Source organism: Peromyscus maniculatus, chromosome 11, assembly GCF_049852395.1.
Source record: "Peromyscus maniculatus bairdii isolate BWxNUB_F1_BW_parent chromosome 11, HU_Pman_BW_mat_3.1, whole genome shotgun sequence".
Lineage (NCBI taxonomy): Eukaryota > Metazoa > Chordata > Mammalia > Rodentia > Cricetidae > Peromyscus > Peromyscus maniculatus.
Window position 1 is genome coordinate 90,328,637 of NC_134862.1, and position 22,377 is coordinate 90,351,013.

The following is a 22,377-nucleotide window of genomic DNA, read 5'->3' on the forward strand; positions in this document are numbered from 1 at the left end:
CCCGTGTTGGACACTGACCTCATGGAAAAGGAAAAGTGTGGCTGAGCCTTGCATGTTTGGTGCCTTAAAGAACTGCTCATTCTTCTCTTATTTTTGAAACTTGCAATAGCATTAAAATTGACAAGGTATTCAGTGATTATGTCCTTACTGAAGATACTCTGGTTATAGTTTTAGAACTCCATGCAGGATAAAGTATAGCTTTGTTTTATGCTTCTAGTAAAAATTGTATGCGTGTGTGTGCGTGTGCATGCACGTGTGAGTGTGCGCGTGTGTGTGTGGGGGGGGGGGTTATAACAGGGTCTTGCACATGCTAGGCAAGCATTCCACCGCCTAGCTTGATTGTCAGCCTCTGGTTTTCTTAACAAAGACTCACTATGTAGTTCAAGCTGGCCTTGAAATTGAGATCCTCCTGCCTCAAACTCTGGAATTACAGGTCTGCACTACCTGGTAGATTTGAGATTTATATCTTTATCTGATACAAAGATTAAATGCCCAAATAGTTAAACACATTTTCCCATGAACATTTTGACACTTTCTTTATATTTGAAATTGCTATTCTAATATCATAAATCTTGTAAAGGAAACTTTCCTGTTTCTTACTAGAACACCATGACCCAGAGAGGAGTTTATCATCAGAACCCCTTATTCACCCAGGACCATCCAGATTTCTCAGTATCTCAGCAGAAACCCCTGCATCTGTGCAGATTCGGCCTCCCTTGAGTGCTGGGGGTCCTGCGACTTCTTCTAATCAGTGGAATGATTGACTGTCTTCTCCTGGGGGGAGAGTGCATTGTGTCAGGGTCTGTCTTGCTAGCAGATTTAGTCTAGTCTCTTTTGCTGGCTTTGAGGAAACAGTGAAGAGTTTTTATCTTAGTTTTGGTGCTGTTTTATAAAATGGCACAAGTTCCATTTGATTGTTAGCAAAGGAATTGTTTTCTTCAGATGCCATGCATGACGTCTGGTAGGCCTGAAATATAGAATTCCGTTTTGGAATTGCTGGCGCTGCTGGCACACCCTGTGTGCTTTTTCAAAGCTCCTGTGATTGGTTCTGTTGTTTAATAAGGAACTTCCACACAGCAGAGTAAATAGTCACTAGAGAGAAGAAAGAGCTCACAGAATGGGAGAAAACATTTTCAAACTGTTCACTGGACACGAGGACATTTCCAGAATATACAAGGAACAAAAAACAAAACAAAACAAAACAAAACAAAAAAACCCTCAGGAGCCACCTGCCAGTGAGCCAGTGGGCAGCTATCTGAATAGTCACAACAAAAACACAACAAAAGGTATAAATGCAAACAAGTGTGTGGAAACTGTTACACACCACTAATCATCAGGGAAATTTAAATAAGAAACACAACGAGAGACCATTGCACACCAATCAGAACAGTGAAAGAAATTACAAGAACTAGCAAGGACGTGGAGAATAGGAGAGAGGTCCACTGCCAATGGGCGTGTAAGTTCCTACAGTCGTGGTGAAGGACAAGGAAGAGGGAGACGAAGAGAGCGTGAGTCACAAAGACCGACATTTTCTGAAGCTCCGCAGAGGAGTTTGACGATTCCCAACACAGGGAACTGTTTAAGGAGAGGGAACTGGTAATGACTGGTCTGGTCATGGTAATGACATGACTGTCACATATATGTATTGAATTATCACATTGTGCCCCTACAAATGTGTACACTGTGAAACTTAATTTCAAAACTGAAAAAAAGTATACAATGAAGTTTAAGGGGTAGTCTTCATAACATGGGGAATAGAAACAAAAACAAAACACAAAGATTATGTCAAGGAGCAGGAAATTATTATCTACCAGCAAAGAGATCAAGAAATAGGGCTTGGGCCGGACGGTGGTGGTGCACGCCTTTAATCCTAGCACTCGGGAGGCAGAGCCAGGCGGATCTCTGTGAATTCGAGGCCAGCCTGGGCTACCAAGTGAGTCCCAGGAAAGGCACAAAGCTACACAGAGAAACCCTGTCTCGAAAAACCAAAAAAAAAAAAAAAAAAAAAGAAAAGAAAGAAAGAAATAGGGCTTGGAAGGAGTTTGGGAAGTGACTGTCCTTGGGAAGAATGCCTCCAACCCACAGATCCTACCGCTCTGGTCCTCTTAGGCCTTAATCAAGAAAGGCTTTAACTGACCCTGATCTAGTATTTCCTGTGGCTTTTGATCTATGATCATGTAATTAAACCCTTTGTGACATCTGTATGTCTGTCTGCCTTTCTTTCTTAACACTGCTCATAGTTTACTTCATATTTTCTTATCCACAAATCCATTTCAGTTTTGGAATACATTTCAAGCAAAGTAAGAGATCAGTAAGTGTGGACACTGTATACATCATCCCTAAAGGTCCAGTGGACAGGCCACTAGCAGGAGTTTCATGTTCGTATGTAGTTATCTCCACCTTCCTTGTTGTGTGTTTGTGGTGTGTGTGTACGTGTTTATGTGGATGTGTGCATGTATGCAAACAGGCACATGTGCACATTATATGCAAATTGTGCTATCTTTCTTGAGTAGACAAATAATGGGTTTCCTTTTGAGCGCCTGTTAAAGCTTAGTTTAAAGCTATTCTTTCTTTAATTGCATAGTATCTGTTAACTTCTACAACTTACCATTTAAATTTTCTATTTATAGAAAAATTTGTAATAGTGTATATTACTACTAAATGATAATGCCTATACTTGTACTTGTATTGAACTTTAAAAAACTTTCTCCACCAGAACCAGAAGAGCATGATGCCATAAAACATATTATTAGGCTAAGAGAAAAGCTTGAATGGAAAACTCCAGTACTTCCACGTAATTTGAAATATCTTCCTAAGGTCCTTCCGAAGCGCAGTCTAAAGGTGCAATTCTACCTTATGCAATTTTAACTATTAAAAATTAAAATTTGAAACTATCTTTTATTAATCTATTGTAACTATCACATCAAAGCTCACTGATGACACATTACAGTAATTGTTGGCAAATATAAAAGAATCAACATAATTTATTTCACCTACTTAAAGAATAAAGATAAAGCAGGACAGTTTTGTCTATAATACATCTCTTGTCTGTCCCCCCAACTCTTCCTCTTACCCATTGGGTTCACAGGAAAGTGCCCCATCTCCCTTAAATTGGAATCTACTTTTGGGTGTCTGTTACTTTGTGATTTTAAAAAAGAAATAAAAGGAACTTGTTTAAGAACTTACCAGAAATTCATGTTCTCATCTGCACACTAGGCCAACTGAATAAGAAACGGTGAAAGTGAGGCCAGTTGTTTGTTTTCTTGATAAACTGCTACGTGATTAAGAACCACTGCTCCAAACCCTGGGTTAGGTTTTTTCCTTTAAAGGGCCATATAACAAGTATTTTAGTCTTCATAGGTCATGTGAGCTCTGCTGCAAGGAAGCACTCATTCTGTCACTGTGCACAAGACTGTTGGTATACAGTACACAACAAATGGATATGTCTGTATGTCAATAAAACTTTATTTATAAAAACAGATACCTGACCCCGGCATAGTTTGCCAATCCCCGCTCTAGATGGTTACTCTAAGGACAAAAGGTCTTTTGATCGTTGTTCATAGTCAACATAAGGTGACTAGAAGTTCATTCATAAATTAGATTCATGTAGTTTTGTTTGTTTCGGTTTTTGTTTTTTGAGACAGGGTTTCTCTGTGTAGTTTTGGTGCCTGTCCTGGATCTCGCTCTGTAGCCTAGGCTGACCTCGAACTCACAGAGATCCGTCTGCCTCTGCCTCCTGAGTGCGGGATTAAAGGTGTGCGCCACCACTTCCTGGCTTGTAGTTTTGAATCTCTGTCTTGAGCAATCTATTTTGTCTTGAGCGAGTTTCTACCCTCTCTGAGCTTTATAGTTTCTTTGACCCTGAAACTGAGATAATGGGAATTATTCTAGAGAGCTGTGAAGATTAAATGGAAAAAGAATGTGCTGTAGTATCAGGTAGATTGTGGACATAGCGTGTTTGAAAGTGCAAAACAAAACTCTAGCTGTGCATAGGTGCTTTGGATCTTTGAGTAAATTATACTTAATTTGTATGCAAAAAAGACTTGATAATTCTATCTACACCAAGTTTCTAATAACCTTAGAAAACAGAATTAAAACAAAAATGGTTTAATTGGTCAAAAAGCTACAATAAAGCTAATCGTTTGGCTAGACACTAGGCTATCTCATTTCCTCTTTTTTTTTTTTTTTTTTTTGGTTTTTCAAGACAGGGTTTCTCTGTGTTGTTTTGGTTCTTGTCCTGGATCTCGCTCTGTATACCAGGCTGGCCTCAAACTCACAGAGATTCTCCTGGCTCTGCCTCCTGAGTGCTGGGATTAAAGATGTACGCCACTACCACTCAGCCTCATTTTCTCTGATTTTCAGGATTTAAGTTTATTTTTGAAGGTTTCTTAATACAAGTTATAATCGGAGCCAAAATAAGAAAGCAAATAGCTACCACAATGGAAACACTTTTCAAAAAAGAAAATAATGTAAAAACTGTAAAACTGAATCCAAAGTCTAAAACCACAGTAATTGGAAATAGTTTCGGTGTACTTGATTCAGTAGTTTTTGAGAGTATCACCAAATTACTAAATTACACTTTTAATAAAATGACTGAAATTATTAAATTCAATTTTCATATGATTTAAAAAATTTTATTGATAAAAGTGCACATTTCAAAGCTAAAAGAAAATAGCTTTAGAATTTACACTTTACATTTTCTCAGTGGACGCTAGCCAATTTCTCACTACTTCCAAGTAAATGAGACAGGAACTTTAGCACTTACTCTAGAAGCTTCGGGTGTGAGTTTAAAGTCACACTTGGATTCCAGTTCCTACTTTGTTATTTCGTGAGTCTATGACCTTTCTCAAGTTAGAGGATCCACAAAAATATTAATTCCTACATGTGCTTAATTCTTGGTCTCTTTAAAGTTGTCAGAGGCATCATCGTCCAGATAACATGTGTAAAGGGCTCACTGCTTATTGTGTGTGACCTACTTAGAATGCTGCCACAGCTATTAGAATATGGACCCCCATACATTAGGTGCAAATAATAAGCTTGGTATCCAGAATGGAATATGGCACACTTGTTAACGGTCTATCATAGAGTTCATAGCAAGTACATGGATGAATATTTCCAAACATCTTATCACTGTATTATGTTTAAGGATGAAAATAAAATGTCTTAACCCTTTCATAAAATTAGTCTAATTGAACTTGAATTAGGCATGGTTTGAGGTTAATTTTCCTCACTGATACTATCCTATTTTGACTGTCTTAACATTGTTTCCACTGGGTCTGTTTAGTCATTTAATTAATTACTTTAGTCAAAGTTTCTTCTTCTTCTGAGGAACCTTTGAAAGATGATGGTGAATTCATATACTGCCTTCCTCTGGAGAACACCAAAGGCATCTTCAATGAGTATGACCTTCAAGCAGTCTCCGCCTACAAAGCTAAAAACTGCAAAGTATTTTGGATGATTACTGCTTCATTTGTCTCAAAGGTACCGTAAAATATATATGTTCAGCTTTATGAATTACCTCAGAAAATATTACCAATTCAGGCCAATGCACTACACACACTTGTAATCCCAGTAGTGGGGAGACAGAGGCAGGAAGATTGTAACCTGAAGTACGCATAATGAGACCCTACCAAAAAAGCAAGAAGAGAGGAAAATAAAAGGAACCAATTTAGGACTTATTTTTAATGTAGCAATTGTTTTACTTATTTATAATTAAAACGTAATTCTATCATTTCCCCCTTTCGCCCCTCCAACCCTTCCCATGTTCCATCCCTTCAACTCCCCCATGTTTTCCCTTACTTCCCTCTCAAATCCATTGCCCTTTTTTCTTTATTATCCTTTAACTCTCCCTCACTCAGCGGTTGTTCAGTGCCTAGAGGTCGGGCCTGACATATATCCCCATTCCATGTTGGTGGTGTCCTCTTTGAGGCAGCCTATTTTTGCAGAATCATGGCTGCAGCTTCCCTGTGGTTTTTAGGACCCATACTCTCTCAGCAGATTCCTGCTCTTCTGACTCTCGCAGTCTTTCCAGCCCCTCTTCCGCGATGTCCCTGAGCCTTAGGTTAGTCGTGCTGTTGATGTACCTATCCATTGACTCGGGACACCCCACGATCAGTTGGTCTCTGCATTTTGACCGGTTGTGGTTTTCTGTAATGGTCTCTGTTTGTGGCAAAGAGAAGCTTCCTTAATGCTGCATGAGAGCGACATTTGCCTGTGGATATAAGGACAAGCATTTAGAATGCAGGTGGGAATTGTGCCGAGCTAATCAAGTCCCTCTAGTAGCTTCTCTTCTAAGATCCACCCCCTCACTAGCCCTAGATATGTGGCTGGGTTGCCGGTACCAGGTGTATTTTCTCTCCTGTTGAATAGGCCTGAAGTCTAATTAGAGAGCTGTTGTCTGTCACCATGATATGAAGGCCACTGCTTCACCTTTAGGGACATCATGCCATGCTGGTCACTGTTGTGGTTCACAGGCACCACAGCTGAGGAAGACTGTTGATTGCTTGTCTCCTTGAACAGCTTGTATGGCCCCTTCTGGCACTGTGGGAGCTAGTCCTCAGGGAGGAGACCTGAAGGCTGGACGCAGCTTGAATCTTCTGAATCCTGTGTCTTCAGCAATAGGGACATATCACCAACCCTTGGGAGGACACCAAGGACAACTGTGGTAGCCTATGCTGTTTTGAGTCTCTTGGACTCCCCTGACCAACAATTCGAAAGGTGGTTTCTCCTGCCTAATGCTGGGTTTTTTTTAGATGGTCTGTGTCTCCTGGAGGGAGCATCATCAGCCCAAGTGACATAAAATCCATGTCTATATGTATGTATATACATACAGTTGTATGTCTTATATCTAATTTTAGGCACATATGAAACAATATGATTTATTTCTTTGTGCCTTGGAGAAACCAGTCAATTTAAGAAGTTAATATTTAAGAAACAGCTTATGGGGCTGGAGAGATGGTTTCAAAGGTTAAGAGCTTTGACTGTTCTTCTAGAGGACCCAAGTTCAATTCCCAGCACCCACATGGCAGCTCACACCTGTCTGTAACTCCAGTTACAGGGGACCTGACATCCATGGCAAAAACACAAATGCACATAAAAATAAAATATATTTTAAAAAAAAGAAACAGCTTGGGAGAAAATTATTTAATAATAAAATTTTTCTTCTTTTTTGTACATATTTAAGTTTAAGGATTAAGTTGGAAGGAGTTTTTCACCTCTTAAATGCTTCATTAATATTTTATGTAATTTTTAAAGTGAAAACTGGAAAATGGGCATTTGTTGGTGAAATAGGAATGATAAATAATATTTATTTTGAGTGTATGTATATGTGTGTGCTTGGGAGTTCTTCAGGAGCCAGCCACTTTGTCTTTCATGATAGGGGAGACAGGATCTCCCACTGGCCTGGAGCTCACCAAGTGAGTGGGCTGACTAGCCAGCAAGCCCCAGGGAGATCCACCTCTCTCCAGCTCTCCAGCGCTGGGATTGCAAGTCCACACCACCACATGCAGCTTTTTTATACGGGCTCTGGGGTTGAACTCAGGTCCTCATGCTCCTGTGACAGGTACTTTACCTATGGAGCAATTGTTCCAGCTCAGTGAAGAATACTTTTCTTGGTGTATTTGTCAGAAACTTCAGGACCAGACATAGAAATCCTTCCATTATATACCTAGCATGGGATACCACAAGCTATAATTAATCCATTTTGATCATTTGTTTAATAACCATCTGGTTTTTTTTTCTGCTCTCCCAACAATCCAACTAAAATCAACTCAACAGTATGCTCCTGCAGGACCCCCCACCCAGGACTTCCTGTGTGCGAGGCAGGCATCCTAGAGATGAGTCCTATCCTCAGCCATATCATAACAATTTACACAAAATATGAAGAGTGCGGGACAGAAAACTTGTCAAGTTATTTGTAAAAACATCTCTGGATAGAGAGGAAGACTTTCCTATTCATTCTGCAGAGCACAAGAGAGCGGGCAGGAGAAAATGCCAAGTGTGCAGCCGTGTGCAGAGGGCATTCAGATTCAGGGACAGACGGAGCGGGAGAAGAGTGGAGGGTGCAGGGTGAATACAGGCCTTCTCAGCACCTTGAAAACAGAAGTCAAGTCACAGTTTGTGCTTTGTAATTGCAGATCACTAAAACAGGCACCAACATGGAAGAAGTGGAACTCATCCCTACTCTGGACTGGCTTTCGGAGAGACATCGCTTCTACTTACTGCTACAGTTTAAGATATTTTACAACTTCCGGTGAGATGGACGCAAAGGAAATCAACACTTGGTAGTTTGATGGTGTTGTAAGATTGCCCCGTGGCATCTGATTCCACTAGAGTGATGCTGCTCCCGGGGCACTAAGGAGGATGGGCTGATCCACAGTGTGTTTTAGACTAAGGAACTTGAACCATTTAAGGACTTTTTTTTTTTAATTTTAGTCTTTTCTGGATAAATGTTATAAAAACTGATGCTTTATTGTCAAACATGATTGAATATTCTCTATTGATTTACTTTTTCCTCATGCCTTTCATATTAATGAATACCTACCTATTGAGCATCCAAGAAGGGCCAAGAATTATTCTAGATGCTGGGTAACTGTATTAAACAAATCAATTATTTAACAAAAATTAGCCTGCTCTTTAAATTTCTGATTTAAAGTGTGTGAGAAACAATAAACAAACACATGAACATGTAGGATGCCAGGGGACAGAAAACATTATGAAGGAAAATAGAGAAGAGGAAAGGCCCTGGGGCAGGCGACTGAATCAAATGCGTTCTTGAAGTTTTTACCTAGCTGTAAGATACTTTACATTCATCTCACTGCAATAGGAGTTACACTGTTGCTTTTTTTAATTATTATTTTAAATAGATTCATTTATTTTATATCCCAGGAGGAGTTTCCCCTCCTTCCTCTCCTCCCAGTCCCTCCCCCTCTTCCCCCCACATCTACTCCTCCTCCATTTCTGTTCAGAAAAGAGCAGGCCTCCCATGGACATCAATACAACATGGCATATCAAGTTGCAGTAAGACTAAGAACCTCCCCTGTATTAAGGCTGGGTAAGGCAACCCAGTATGAGAAGTAGGATCCCACAAGGCAGTAAAAGAGTCGGAAGCAGCCCCTGCTCCCACTGTTAGGAGTCCCACAAGAGGACCAAGCCACACAACTGTAACATATATGCAGAGTGTCTAGGTCAGGTCCATGCAGGCTCCCTGGTTGTCGGTTCAGTCTCTGTGAGCACCTATGAGCCCAGGTTGGTTGATTCTATGGGTTTTCTTGTGGAGTCCTTGACCCCTCTGGCTCCTAAAACTTTGCTACAATCCACAGACCCAGAGAAACTAGGTAACAAGGAGGGTTCATGAGGGGATGATGTCCAGATTTCCCTGGGAAGGGAAATAGAAGAGATTCTATGAGTGAACTGAGGGCGGGTGGGGATGGGAACAGGAGGGATTGAGTTGGGAGGGAGGAAAATGGAGGGGAGAGTCCTGAAAGAGACTATTGGAAAGGGGGGACATTTTTGAGTGAAGTAAAAACCTGGCACAAGGAATCTCGCGGGAATCTACAAGAATGACCCCAGCTAAGACTCCTAGCATAGCAGATACGTAGCCTGAACTGGTCATCTCCTGTGACCAGATTGGTGCCTAACCCAATTGTCATCAGAGAGGCTTCATCCAGCAACTGATGGAGGCAGATGCAGACCCACAGCCAAACGTTAGGCAGAGCTCGTGGAATCCTGCAGAAGAGGGGAAAGTGTTGTAGAGCCAGGGCGGTCCAGGACACTGCTGCTCTTTGAATGTTTGTGTGACACCCAGTGTATAATCTTTTTTTCTTAATATCTGCTTTTCCTTGTTGCCTGCTGTTTTTTTGTCAAAGACAAAGAAAATATGTAAATTACACATTTTTACATAAGCGTATACGTATGTAATATGTTAAATGCATAAATTAAACATATTTAAATATATGCATCAAACCTAGCACCTCACACATGCTAGGCATATGCTCTTACACAGAGCTCTGTCCCAACCCGAGTTGAATAACACTTCAAACTGTGAAATGTTGTGTGATCAATGGCTTTACTAAGGGCCTGGGGGCTTTTAGACAAGTGTACAAGACTTGGTCGGGAGATGTTGCTCGCTTATTGAGCAACCTTTGCTTCCTACTCTTTACTTGGTATGAACCCAGAAGCAGCACCATGAAAAGATACGCATGTGTCTAATCCACAGAAGTTACATATGAGTGGGGTGAGTAATGGCGAGGGAAAGAGAGCAAGATGATTTCAGACAGCAGGATGAGACAACAGGGCTGATTGAAGGAGGGCTGGCCATGTGGCACTGAGCTGGTCCCTCAGGGACATAAAATGGAGAAGTTGAGGAAACTTGCACCCAGGTATCAGATCTGTTTCACATATCAGAATTATAGATGATGAATAATCACCGGGTAGACTTCCCAGGTCTTCCTTGTATAGTTTTTTTTTTTTTTTGAGATTTTTTTTAAGTTACACATGCATCTGTTTTTCATAACTGTTTTCCTATTTGAGTTAGCACTACACAAAGTTTTTTTAATCAATTTTATTGAAAATTTAATTTTGACTTTTATATTTATTTTATATATTTTAGTTATAATATAATTATGTAGTAGAATATTATTTTAAGGTGTGTTACTTTTATGTTGCATTTGTTTAACTCTGTGAAGCTGTGTTACTGTACCTGTCTAGAACACCTGATGGTCTAATAAAGAACTGAACGGCCAATAGCAAGGCAGGAGAAAGGGTAGGCGGGGCTGGCAGGCAGAGAGTAAATATAGAAGGAGAAATCTGGAAGGAGAGGGAGAGCTAGGAGCGAGAGAGAAGGAGGAGGATCCAGGGGCCAGCCATGCAGCTACACAGCAAGCCACAGAGTAAGAAACAAAGAAAGGTATACAGGAATACAAAAGCCCAGAGGCAAAAGATAGATAGACTAAGTTAAGCAAAGCTGGCAAGAAACAAGCCAAGCTAAGGCCGGGCATTCATAAGTATAATAAGCTTCTGTGTGTGATTTATTTGGGAGCTGGGTGGCGGGCCCCCCACAGAGAGTCAAAGACCAATAACAACATAATTATATCCCTTCCCCTTCTCTCTCCGCATCACCTCCCAAGTCCCCTTCCTACAACTCCTTCCACATCCTCCTTCTCAAATTGAGCCTCCTCTTCCCTGGCTATGATTGTTACATTATATTGTGCAAGTGCACTTTTGCTGCTTGTGTGCATGTGGTTCAAGGGTAGCCACTTAGTATCAGAGACCCAGTTAGGGGGCTCATCCTTGAGAGGCCAATCTCCATCTCTCAGCAGTCATCAGGTGCCCGGTGGCTCCTTGCCCAGGGGAGTGACCCTGTGAGCATTCTTCTGGATCACCGTGTTTACCAGAATTGCCATTGTTCAAATCTTGCTTATGCAGCCGTTTCCACGGGAAACTGTTTCACAACAGACTTCTAGTATTCCGGCTTTTATAATCTTTCCATCTCCTCGTCCATGACGTTCCCGGGGCCATAGCTGCAGCTAGATGTGTGATGTGAATGTATCCACTGGAGAAAGGCTCCCCACCCTCTGTTGATCTCAGTATTGTGTCCGGTTGTAGTTTTCTGTGATGGTCTCCATTTGCTGCAAAGAAGCCTTTTTGATGAGGAATGAAAACTTCCCTTATCCATGGAAAAGATTTAGAATGCAGCCAGGAATGAATGCTGGTCTAGCAAAGTGACAGCAGCAGAGTCCCTTCTAAGCTCCATGACCTCACTAGCCTCTGGAAGATGGCCAGACTCTAGCACCAGGCATGATTTCCTTCCTGTTGCATGGGCTCTAAGTCCACTGAGAGAGCTGTTGGTTACCACCAACATATGAGGGCCACTTCTACAGATACCTTGCCATGCTGGCCGTTGGTGTGGTTCAGGGGTGTCACAGTTGGCTGGGACTGTTCGTCGATTTTCTCCTGTGGCAGCTCTCCTAGTATTTTCCGGTACTATGGACACTAGACTGTAGGAAGAAGACTTTCAGGTTAGATCCAGCTAGAATAACCAGAGTCCTGTGTCCTAAGTGGGTGGTGTCTTCAGCAGCGGGGCTTTTCTTCACCTCAGAGAGGCAACCAAAAGCGGCAGCCACAGTCCATATTGATTTGGGAATCAGTCTACCCTGAACATTCTAAAGGAGATTTCTTGTGGTTGTTGGTTTGGGGGATTTTGGTAATCTATGGTTCTTGTGGGAAGCATTGCCAGCCATGGTGACATAACCTCCTTTAGTGTGTGTGTGTGTGTGTGTGTGTGTGTGTGTGTGTGTGTGTGTGTGTGTGTGTGTGTGTACACATAGATGTATTGTTATGATTTTAGGTAAATGTAAAATAACAAGATTCCTTGAGGCTTTGTCAAACAACTTAGTGTGATTTCTCCTTCCTTCCTCTCCCTTCCCTGATTGGATCCCCCTCTCCATTTTTTCCATTTCTGTTACATATTGCAAGCTAATTAATGTATAAAATATATTTCATAGTTTTTAATATTTATTGGGATGTTGCAGCCAACATGAATTCTGTATCTATAAAAAATCTAATGGCTTTCACTTACATTTGCTGTTTGCGTTATATTTTGTTGATGGTTTTGGAGAAAATTTGTATGGCTTAGCACTTTATTTTGATCGTGCAAGACAAAACATAGTCTAAGGAATTTTCTAACATTGCTTAGCTCTAAATAAACATGTTCCATATAACTAACTATATGAGTTGTATATATAGAATATAAGAGGTATTTTTTTTCTTTTCAGGATGAATAAAGCCTTTGTTACTTGGAAACTGAATGTTAAAAGAATTAAGACAGAGAAGAGCAGGTAAACCTTAATATACAATCATACCGATTCCAAAAGCAAAATGAGTTCAAAATGTAGTATGAAAGAGATACACTTGAATTTTAATTCAGATTGGGAAGTTACATTATGCTGATGTTTTAAATGCATTTAGCATCTACTTCTCTTCTCTTCTCTTCTCTTTTCTTCTTCTTCTTCTTCTTCTTCTTCTTCTTCTTCTTCTTCTTCTTCTTCTTTCTCTCTCTCTCTCTCTCTCTCTCTCTCTCTCTCTCTCTCTCTCTCTCTCTCTCTCTCTCTCTCTTTCTCTCTGTCTCGGCACTATAGGCAGAATGGTGAGTTCAGTGCATGCTAGGCAAGTGCTCTGCCACTGAGCTGTCTTCCCAGATCTGCAGTTTAACCATCTGTGTTCTGTGGAAGATAGTAAAACGCTTTCAGTATGTCGCAGGATGCTACTCTGTGACCATACCGCTGTGACCACTGTGCTGTGAGTTCCTCTGGTCCCTTCATCTTTTCTTTTTTCCTTCCCCAAATAGGAATGAAGTAGTCACAGATATCAATTGGCCTTATTTTGTGTTATTTCAAGCAGCTGAGTGTTTTTGTTATCTTTAGGAAAGATTATATTTTGCTATAATTGTGAATTGAAATGCATTTGTAAGAAATAAGACAGAGAAATCCTCTGTGCCCTTTACCTACCACCCCGCCCCTGGACTCCACAACTCACAATATTATGGAACGTTATGACTGCCAGAATGTTAACATTAATTAATATGCAGAATATTTCTGTCTATTCTAATAGACCAGAGGGTCTATTATGTTTGCCTTTATAGCTATCATCACTTCCTTGCTCACTGCCTCTCCTTACTCTGTGGTAACTACTGACACATGCTCTAGTTCTGTGGTTTGGGCTTTGAAGGAGCATTCTTATCAGAAACAATAATAAAAGCAAGAGGCAAGTTCACAGACTCATGACATGGACTGTATGATGGTTCACAGATGTGCATGTAGCTCCAGTGGGTCCAATTATATGCATGTATATATGTATATATAGCTATAAATAGGGAGATAGATAGATAGATAGATAGATAGATAGATAGATAGATAGATAGTTAGTAGGTAGACAGACAGACAGACAGAGATATATTCACCTTTTCCCTGTCCATCATACTTCAGTAAAGTATGTTATGTAGAAAGAATACCAAATACTATGTAAAAAGAATCATATAACATGTGAGGTTGACTATTTCACTTAGCATAATGCTCTGGAGACCCATCTCAGTTGCACACACATCAGTAGTTCTGTGGTCAATTCTCAGACACAGGTGTACTGTAGTTTGTTCACGTTTCTCTATTGATGTACACATGTATATTTTCTAGAGGTTTGGGCTATCATAGGAAGCTGCTGTAAACATCTGTGTATGCTTCAGTTTCCATTTCTCTGGGGTAAATGCCCCAGGTTAAAACTCTGAGTCATATATTCTCTGGATGTTTGAGTGGTTTATTTTTTGTTGGTTGGTTGGTTTGACACAGGGACTTACTCTATATTCCAGGCTGACCTAGAATTTACCATCTTCCTGCCTCAGCCTCCTGTGCACTGGGGTTGTAGGCATGCACAAACTGGCCAAGCTGTATTTAGTTTTTGTAGGTGACAAAATAGTTTCCAGAATGCCTGTGCTGTTTGTCATCCCACAGTCAATTCCTTTTCTTCAATATCCTTGATGTTATCCGTGCTGTCGCAGGTTTTGACTTCAGACATCCTGATCCATGTGTAATAACATCTCCGCTGTTTTCATTTGTGTTTTCTTAATGTTATCACTAATTTGCATTCCTCTAATGTTGACCATCTCTTCGTGTGCCTATCGCCATCTGGAGATCCTCTTTAGGGAAGTGTCTCGTGTTGCCACACGAGGAATATGGAAGGCAGAAGGGCCCATTCTCCACAGAAGCAAGCTCTGCTCTGTCAGATCCAGGACCTGAGGAGCCACCTTTCTCCCTCTCTGCCTTGTCTCCTCTTCCATCCTGTCCTTCTTCCCAGCATTGTTGGCTGTGGCTTGTCTTACCTTTGTGATTACGACACATAGAAAGAAAGCGGCAGAAAAAGAGGAAATCCCTTCTCTACTGTAGGTGACAGATAGTTGGTAGTTTGTCAGAATTAGTCTCCAAATTGTCCCTTATTCAAGGAACATTGCCCTTGATACTTGGAAAAAATGATTTAAATTGAATAAATTTAGTGAGTTGACGGTACATATAATTCCTTTTCCATAGCACTGCTTGGAAATCAAATTGGAAATAGCAAAACTCCTTGAACTCAGTGACATAATAGTGCTGGCTTTATTCCTTTGGAAGGAGAGCTAAATCTGTGGGCATGTTTACTTTCCAGAGCATACTTGTATGGCCACCTTTTTTGTGCTGACGAGTTATTTCAAAGGTGTTTGCTTTATGCAAGAGGACTTTTTGAAGATGCACTGAATCTCAAAAATAACAACGAAGACAATCCCTCAGCCATACGCCTGATAAAGGTGGGTGGAAGCATTCCCTGCCAACAGTACAGGTACACAGAAACTGGGAAAACCACTCAGAATTTTGAATAAAGCAACAGCAATTTCTACATCCATCTGTAAATCACTGTGGGCGACTGATGTGATAAAATAGTGGTCAAGAACATGGCAACCAATGGTAGGAGTCAACATTTCTAACAAATTCTGGCTGATATCTTAACAGAAGTGACTTCGAAGCCCTTTGTCTTAGTTAGGGTTTCTATTGTTGTGAAAAGACACCATGACCACAGCAACTCTTATAAAGAAAACACTTAATTAGGGTGGCTTGCTTATAGTTTCAGAGGTTCAGTCCATTATGATAGGAAGGGGAGCACAGCAGTGTACAAGCAGATATGATGCTGGAGCTGCAAGTGCTACGTCTTACAGGCAACAGAAAAATTGACTGACTGTCATACTGAGGGAAGCTTGAGAAGAAGAGTCCTCAAAGCCCATCCCTACAGTGACACACTTCATCCAACAAGGCCACACCTCCTAATAGTGCCACTTCCTTTGGGGACCATTTTCTTTCAAACCACCACACCCTTTATTGCCAAATGTCTCTCTAAAGTGCAGAATTATGTGTAATTAATAATTTCTAATGCACGGTGTTTTTCATGTCAAGAATTCATCACAAGATGGAATTAAGCAATGTTGGCTTAAATGAATGAACTTTCCTGCTTCAGGATTTTAGGAAAGATGAGCTTACTAATGGCCTGACTTAGTTTATAGTAGAGCTTTTTATGAAAAAGACTAAACACATAGAACTATAAGTCTTAAGTGCTTCGTATAGAGTTAAACAGATTATGTATAACTCTGTATAGAGTTAGCAAACTTTACTTTACTATCTCAGTATGTAGGGAGATCCTGAAAGGTAAAGTAGTCATTTAAATTTAGAAAGAGAAATGGTAAAGGAACTTGGACAAGTTTTGAATTTGATAATCTCAAAAATGTTTTTATGTTGAATATACATGACTAATAAGATCAACACCTAACATAATATTTAAATCAACATAAGTTTAAAATCAATGAAATATAGTAATTAACTGTTCGATATTCTTTGAGGTAGTACAAGAATTCAGGTAGATGAATTAATCACTACAGATAACATATTTTGTTTGCTTGTTTTGCTTTGTTGGGGGGGGGGAGCTTGTTAGTTACTTTGTTTTTTGAGACAAGGTTTCTCTGTATGGCTCTGGCTGTCTTGGAACTCAATCTACAGACCAGGCTGGCCTTGAACTTGGAGATCTGCCTGCCTCTGCCTCCTGAGTGCTGGAATTAAAGGCATGCACCACCACCACCCATCTGTATTTTGGATATCTACATTGAGGATATTAGTATTAGTGTTTCTGTCTTTTTTTTCCCCCTCTTTCTTAGGTTTATGAGACAGGATCTCTTTGTGTACATCAGTTGGCCTGGAGCTTGCTGTGGGGACCAGACTGGCCTCCTGTTTATAATCCTCCTGCCTTAGCTTTTCTAATGTTAAGATTATGAGCCTTTACCACCACTCCTGGCTGAATATTAAATTCAGTTTAACCTAGGAGACATCTTTGTATGGTTTTTGTGTAGGAAGAAATGCCTATTTTAGATTGTCTTATGATTAAGTGAATTTTAAAACTTTTAAACCATGAGTATGGGACCAGGCTTGGTAGCACACACCTTTAATCCAAGCACTTGGGAGACAGAAGCAGACAGATCTCTATGAGTTTAAGGCCAGCCAGAGCTACATAGTGAGACCTGCCTCAAAAAACAACAAAGAAGGAGGAGGAGAGGGAGGGGGAGGGAAGGGAAGAGAGGGAGGGAGGGGAGGGAAGGAAAGGAAAAAGGAAAAGGAGGCAAAAGGAAAGGAAACTTAATGACTAGGAAAGCTAAGCAGTCTGGAAAATCTTGACAGATTTTTGTCTGTGCCTAAGACACGAGCGGGTAGCAGGTGCTGTATCAGCGACTAAAGGCTGTCAGGGTTCCCTGGGGCTTTCCTATCAGTTTTCCCTCAGAGCATCACGAACCTTCCAAAACTTCACTTTCAGATGACAGAGCTGAGAGAGATCATGCTCTTTCTGTGTGGACAGAACAAGGCAGAGATTGTGGATTATGTTTCACATTTAAGAGTGGAGTCTGGGTTTTTGAAAGGCATTTTGGATGCTTGGTAAGGAGTTAGATACGCTATCTTGTCTATTGGGGGAGAGTCAAGAGCAGAGCAGGTAGTCCCGCAGTGTCTCGGGACTCTGGTGCCGAGCACATTTGGGGCTGTTCCTAAAGAGAACAATGATTGAGAGTCTCAGTGTGCTAGTTTAGAGGCATTCCTGTTTTGAAAAAAATCATCAGTGCAGAGATAATGAGGTTAACAAATTAATTAGTATGTTATTAATCGATGCAGGTATAAACAATATTAGCAGTGAAACCAGGAATGAGGGAGGATTTTTGAGGCATTTTATTTGAAAAATTAGAATCGGATAATCAGACAAGGGACAAAGAGGAGAAATTGAGTCAATCCAAAATAGTAAGGCTGGACCATAGGCGGCTTTATGTGAAACTGTAGCATCTAGGAGTAGTTGGTTTATTTTACTGTTTGGGAGCCACCCAGCTCCCAAATAAATACATGAAGACTGATTCTTACTTATGAATGCCCAGCCTTAGCTTGGCTTAATTCTAACCAGTTTTTTTAACTTAAATTAACTCGTTTCTCTTTTTCTACATTTTGCCTCTGGACTTTGTACCTTTCTTTATTCCGCGTCTGGTTGTGTGTTTGGGTGGCTGGCCCCTAGCGCCCGCCTCTCCCTCTCCTTTCCTTGACCCTCCCTCTCTCTTCCTTCCCTAGCCTAGATTTCTTCTCCTATTTACTCTCTCTCTGCCAGCCCTGCCTATCCTTTCTCCTGCCTAGCTATTGGCTGGTCAGCTCTTTATTAGACCTATCAGGTGTTTTAGACAGGCAAAGTAACACAGTTTCACAGAATTAAGCAAATGCAACATAAAAGAATTATTGGGGGATTTATTAAAGCAACTCCATGTAGTTAAAAAGGTTTATTTTGGGGTGTAACTTACAGCTAATAAAGGGGTTGGTTATAGGATCCAGGAGAGGTGAGATGCAGTCCAGCTGGGTTCTCTGGAGAACTCCGCTTGGCCTACCATCCAGCATCCAGGATCACCAGGAACCAAGAGAGCCAGCATATCCGTGTTTGGGGTCTTAAGGACTCCCATCTCAGCCCCGCCTCAGGGGCAGGTCATAGGTAGGCATGACAGTTACCGGAAGCCTCACTGGGGGTAGTACTTCCAGGTCAAAGCTGGAACTGCTATCCACTTCAAAGAATGCAGCGTATCTTTGCATCATTAAACAAATGTTTCACAGCATAAAATAATGTAATATGTCTTAAACTAATATTCCACAACATCTAGGGATAAAGAGGTCTGCATATTGATGAAATGTTTTGTGGCAAGAGAATTAACATGCCATAGAAATGTAAGAAAATATTGAGAGAAGGATGATTAATAGCACATGCTTGAATGGATTATACCATTCTGTATTACCAAAAAAGAACTAATTGTGTAGTTGCTGGAAATTTCTCCCTATAGGATTCCCAATAATGTATAGCAATTACCTAATTTTAACTTGTTCGTTAACTTGTATATGTTTGTGTTGACTCCTTGAGTGTTTGTGTGTGTGTGTGTGTGTGTGTGTGTAAGGTTGTTTTTAATAAAATATTAATCATTTGATTTCATCAATAAAGATTGGGGAGCCATATGCTGGGGTGAAAGCCTGCTAGCTCAGAGAGGCAGAGCAAACACCCAGCTGTCCATCCTCCTCTGCAATGTTCCAGAAACCTCTCCTTTCTCCTCCGCCGTCTCAAACAAGACTCATCAAACTCAATGTTCCTCCCTTCTACTTCCTGTGCATCTCTATCCATCCTCCTGACTCCTTCTTACTCCTATGGATCTTTTTCTTGCTCACTTCCAGTCAACTGGTTGCTTGCTCTGCCTCTTGACCTATGATTGACTTCATTTAATCCTGTTTACAATATCCAAGCAGAAAGCTCTTGGATTAAAGGCATGTGCTAGGACTGAGCCACACCACAACTAGAAACAGGTTTTTCCAGTAAATAATGCAACAGTAAATATCCTACAACACATGGTCATGTATGTGTGTGTGGAAGCCGAAGATGCATGTCCGGTGTCCTCTGTTGTGCCCCTTACTTTTCGAGACAGCATCTTTCACTGAACTTGGCATTCAGGGATTGACTAAACTGGCTGGCCAGCAAGTTCCAAGGACTGACTGACCCAGCTGCTCTTCCCCAGCATGAGAGTTACAGATGTGCACCACCACACCAGCTCTGTGTGTGCTGGGCTCGGAACCCAGGTCCTCACGCTTTTGCAACTGGAACTTTACCAAATGAGCCACCACCCTAACCCAGTTTTATCCTGTACTTCATACTCACGCTTTTGAGTTAACAGATCATTGAAATTCAAAAAGCAAGAATAAGTTTTGGAGTTAGTGTGATCCCTAGTTTTCATAGATAATACCTTAACTTTCTTAATTTTAAGAAAATATAATTTTTAAAGATTTCTATTCCAGATTAATTTGAGTTAGGGTTTAAAATAATACTGTACCTTTCCTTTTATTAAGATTTAGTTATGATGGGCATAGTGTGGTATATGGCTTTAACCCTAGCACTTGGGAAGCAGAGGCAGGCAGATCTCTATGAGTTTCAGGCCAGCCCTACATAGTAAGACCCTGACTCAAAAAAATGAAAACAAAAAGATTTAATTGCATTTAACTGTATTTAAATTTGAAGAACATTTAAGCCATGGTATGTAAAACAAAATATAAAGAAGAAATTATAAGCTATGCTCTTCAGTATGCCATGAAAAGGTGATCATATTCCTTATCTCTTGCTCTTTGTAATTGATTTTTCATTTTCAAACCTGCAAACATTTCAAACATTTACTGCCGTTTGATAGCTGAACACTTCCCAAACTTACGTTTTGGACAAGTTTTGTGAAGAGCAGATACAGCAAGCCGCCCAGGCAGTGGTACAGCTTGAGGAGATCAAGACTAAGGCAATTGCAGAGATAAGAAGTACAATCTTAAAGGTAATTCTGTGGTTTTATCTGTCCTGTTACTGTGTGCTAAGTGAGCATTCCAAATTGCATTCCTAAAAAAAGTATTGGAAATGGGCAGGAGAGAGTCAATGGTGGTTAATTAACCAACCAACTGGTATTACATTTACTATGTCTAAGAACTTTTTTGGGGCATGAGACAAAATGCAGTGAAACATGTATATGTAAGTATGTCTATGAGTGCATGAAATATAAATATTTCTGTAATTTCAAGATGCTTCCTATCTAGCCTGAGCTAACATATAAAGGGACTCTGATTAGTTACAAAGTTCTTAGTGTTCATAAGATAAAGAAAACTCCATTGCTCAGGAGAACCATCTAGATGAAATGAAACTTCACTGAGGATTTTATAAAGAGAATTCAGTAATACAGTGGACAGTGTCTGCCGAGGCATTCTTCCCCTGTGCGCCGCTGAAGATCCCTCTGTGTAAGTATGTGGAGGCACTCACCTGCCCGTCCACTCCTGTCTGACTTGCAAACCTACCTGCTTCGGAGATTCTAGACGTCACTGGCTTCAGAACACATAAGGACTCTCTCTTCTTGACAGATGTTTAAATGCAGTGTGAATGTGAGATAAAATACTGATGAAAGTTGGTAAGATTTCGTTTTATATACTGCCCAGGCCAATTATGGTACTATAGACTGCAGATCAGCTGCATGAACATAGGGAAATGCCATGCTTCCCAACTGCTTTATGAATTTTAGGTTGCAGAAAAGAAAGATATTAAAGAATACTTTGAGTCAAAACCATCTGAAATCGACACAACACATTTTAAGCTGCCCCAGTATCGGTCTTTATTAGAAACCAATTTGAAGTTTTTAAGGCTGATTGATTACCTGTTTCAAGAACTCATTCGTCAGCTCATGAACTCTGCAGTCAGCCAGCTTTTGGAACTATTCATTGGTTCTGCTAGGATGCCATTTTCAAAGGAAAAAATGAATGAAAGTCTCATGAGGTGAGTGACACGTTTTGACTAATAAAGGGAAGTTATATTCTTGTAATATATTACTAATTGTGGAGAAAATATCCAGGAATTAAAGTTAGACTTTGAAAATCTTCCATGTAGCAAATAACTTACACTAATTTCTGTAATTTTTATTATCAATAATACCTTAATATTGCCCATTAATTGAAGAAAAGTTGTTTTTTTTTTTCTTTAAATTCTGAGTAGATCTGTTACTGTATAAAATGTAGAGTGCTCAGTGAAATTTGAATAAATTCTTTAGTTTTCTCATGTGGAAATAAAATGTAAATTTCCTCATAAAGTGGAAATAATAATGATGACTATGTCATCAAGTTGCTAATAAACACAGAATAAATTCCTGTTAGATACAGGTCCCATGATGGTTGCTACTATCTATCTGTATTTTAACAATATTGATTTCTATTTCTATAATAACTAATGATGTTGAATATTTTTTCATGTGCTTGTTGGCCATTTGTTTTCATTAAGAAAATGTCTGTTCAAATTTACCTTTCATTTTTTAAAATCAGATTATGTGCCTTCTTCTATGGGGTTGTAAGAACTCTACATGTGTATTTTGGATTTCAGGGATCATCATCTCACTTTCTTCATGGTATTCCTTAGAGAAAGGGTTTTACATTTTGATTTGGGTAAGGTGGCATATACCTGTGTTCTGAGCATTCCAAAGACTGATGCAGGAGGTTACTAAGTCAAAGCCAGCCAAGGCTGCAGAGTGAGTTCCAGACTAGCCTGCCGGGGAGTGAGACCCTAGGAGAAAGAGAAAAAGAAAAAGGAGGGGAGAAGAAAAGAGGAAAGAAGTGAAGAAAAAGAGGAAGGTGGAAGAACATTCATTTTTATGAAATCTACTTTGTTTCCCTTTGACTGTGCTTCAGGCATATCTCACAAATCATTACCTAATCCAAGGCCATGAAGATTTATGTCTATTTGTCATGACAG

At 40.2% G+C, this 22,377-nt stretch overlaps 1 protein-coding gene across 4 annotated transcripts in view; it reads left to right on the forward strand.

The window, feature by feature from the left end:
• The window catches only part of Dnah14 (dynein axonemal heavy chain 14), a 226,721-nt gene that overhangs the window by 13,378 nt on the left and 190,966 nt on the right, over positions 1-22,377 (forward strand). For all 4 annotated transcript variants that reach the window (XR_013043464.1, XM_042258740.2, XM_076548104.1 and 1 more), the window contains exons 5-11: positions 2,717-2,841; positions 5,329-5,481; positions 8,136-8,251; positions 12,774-12,836; positions 15,190-15,328; positions 20,297-20,428; positions 21,161-21,411. Coding sequence is in view for 3 of the 4 variants with exons in the window: in XM_042258740.2 (XP_042114674.1) it covers positions 2,717-2,841; positions 5,329-5,481; positions 8,136-8,251; positions 12,774-12,836; positions 15,190-15,328; positions 20,297-20,428; positions 21,161-21,411 (979 nt within the window). In the remaining variant the exon portion in view is untranslated. The remainder of the gene's footprint in view (positions 1-2,716; positions 2,842-5,328; positions 5,482-8,135; positions 8,252-12,773; positions 12,837-15,189; positions 15,329-20,296; positions 20,429-21,160; positions 21,412-22,377) is intronic.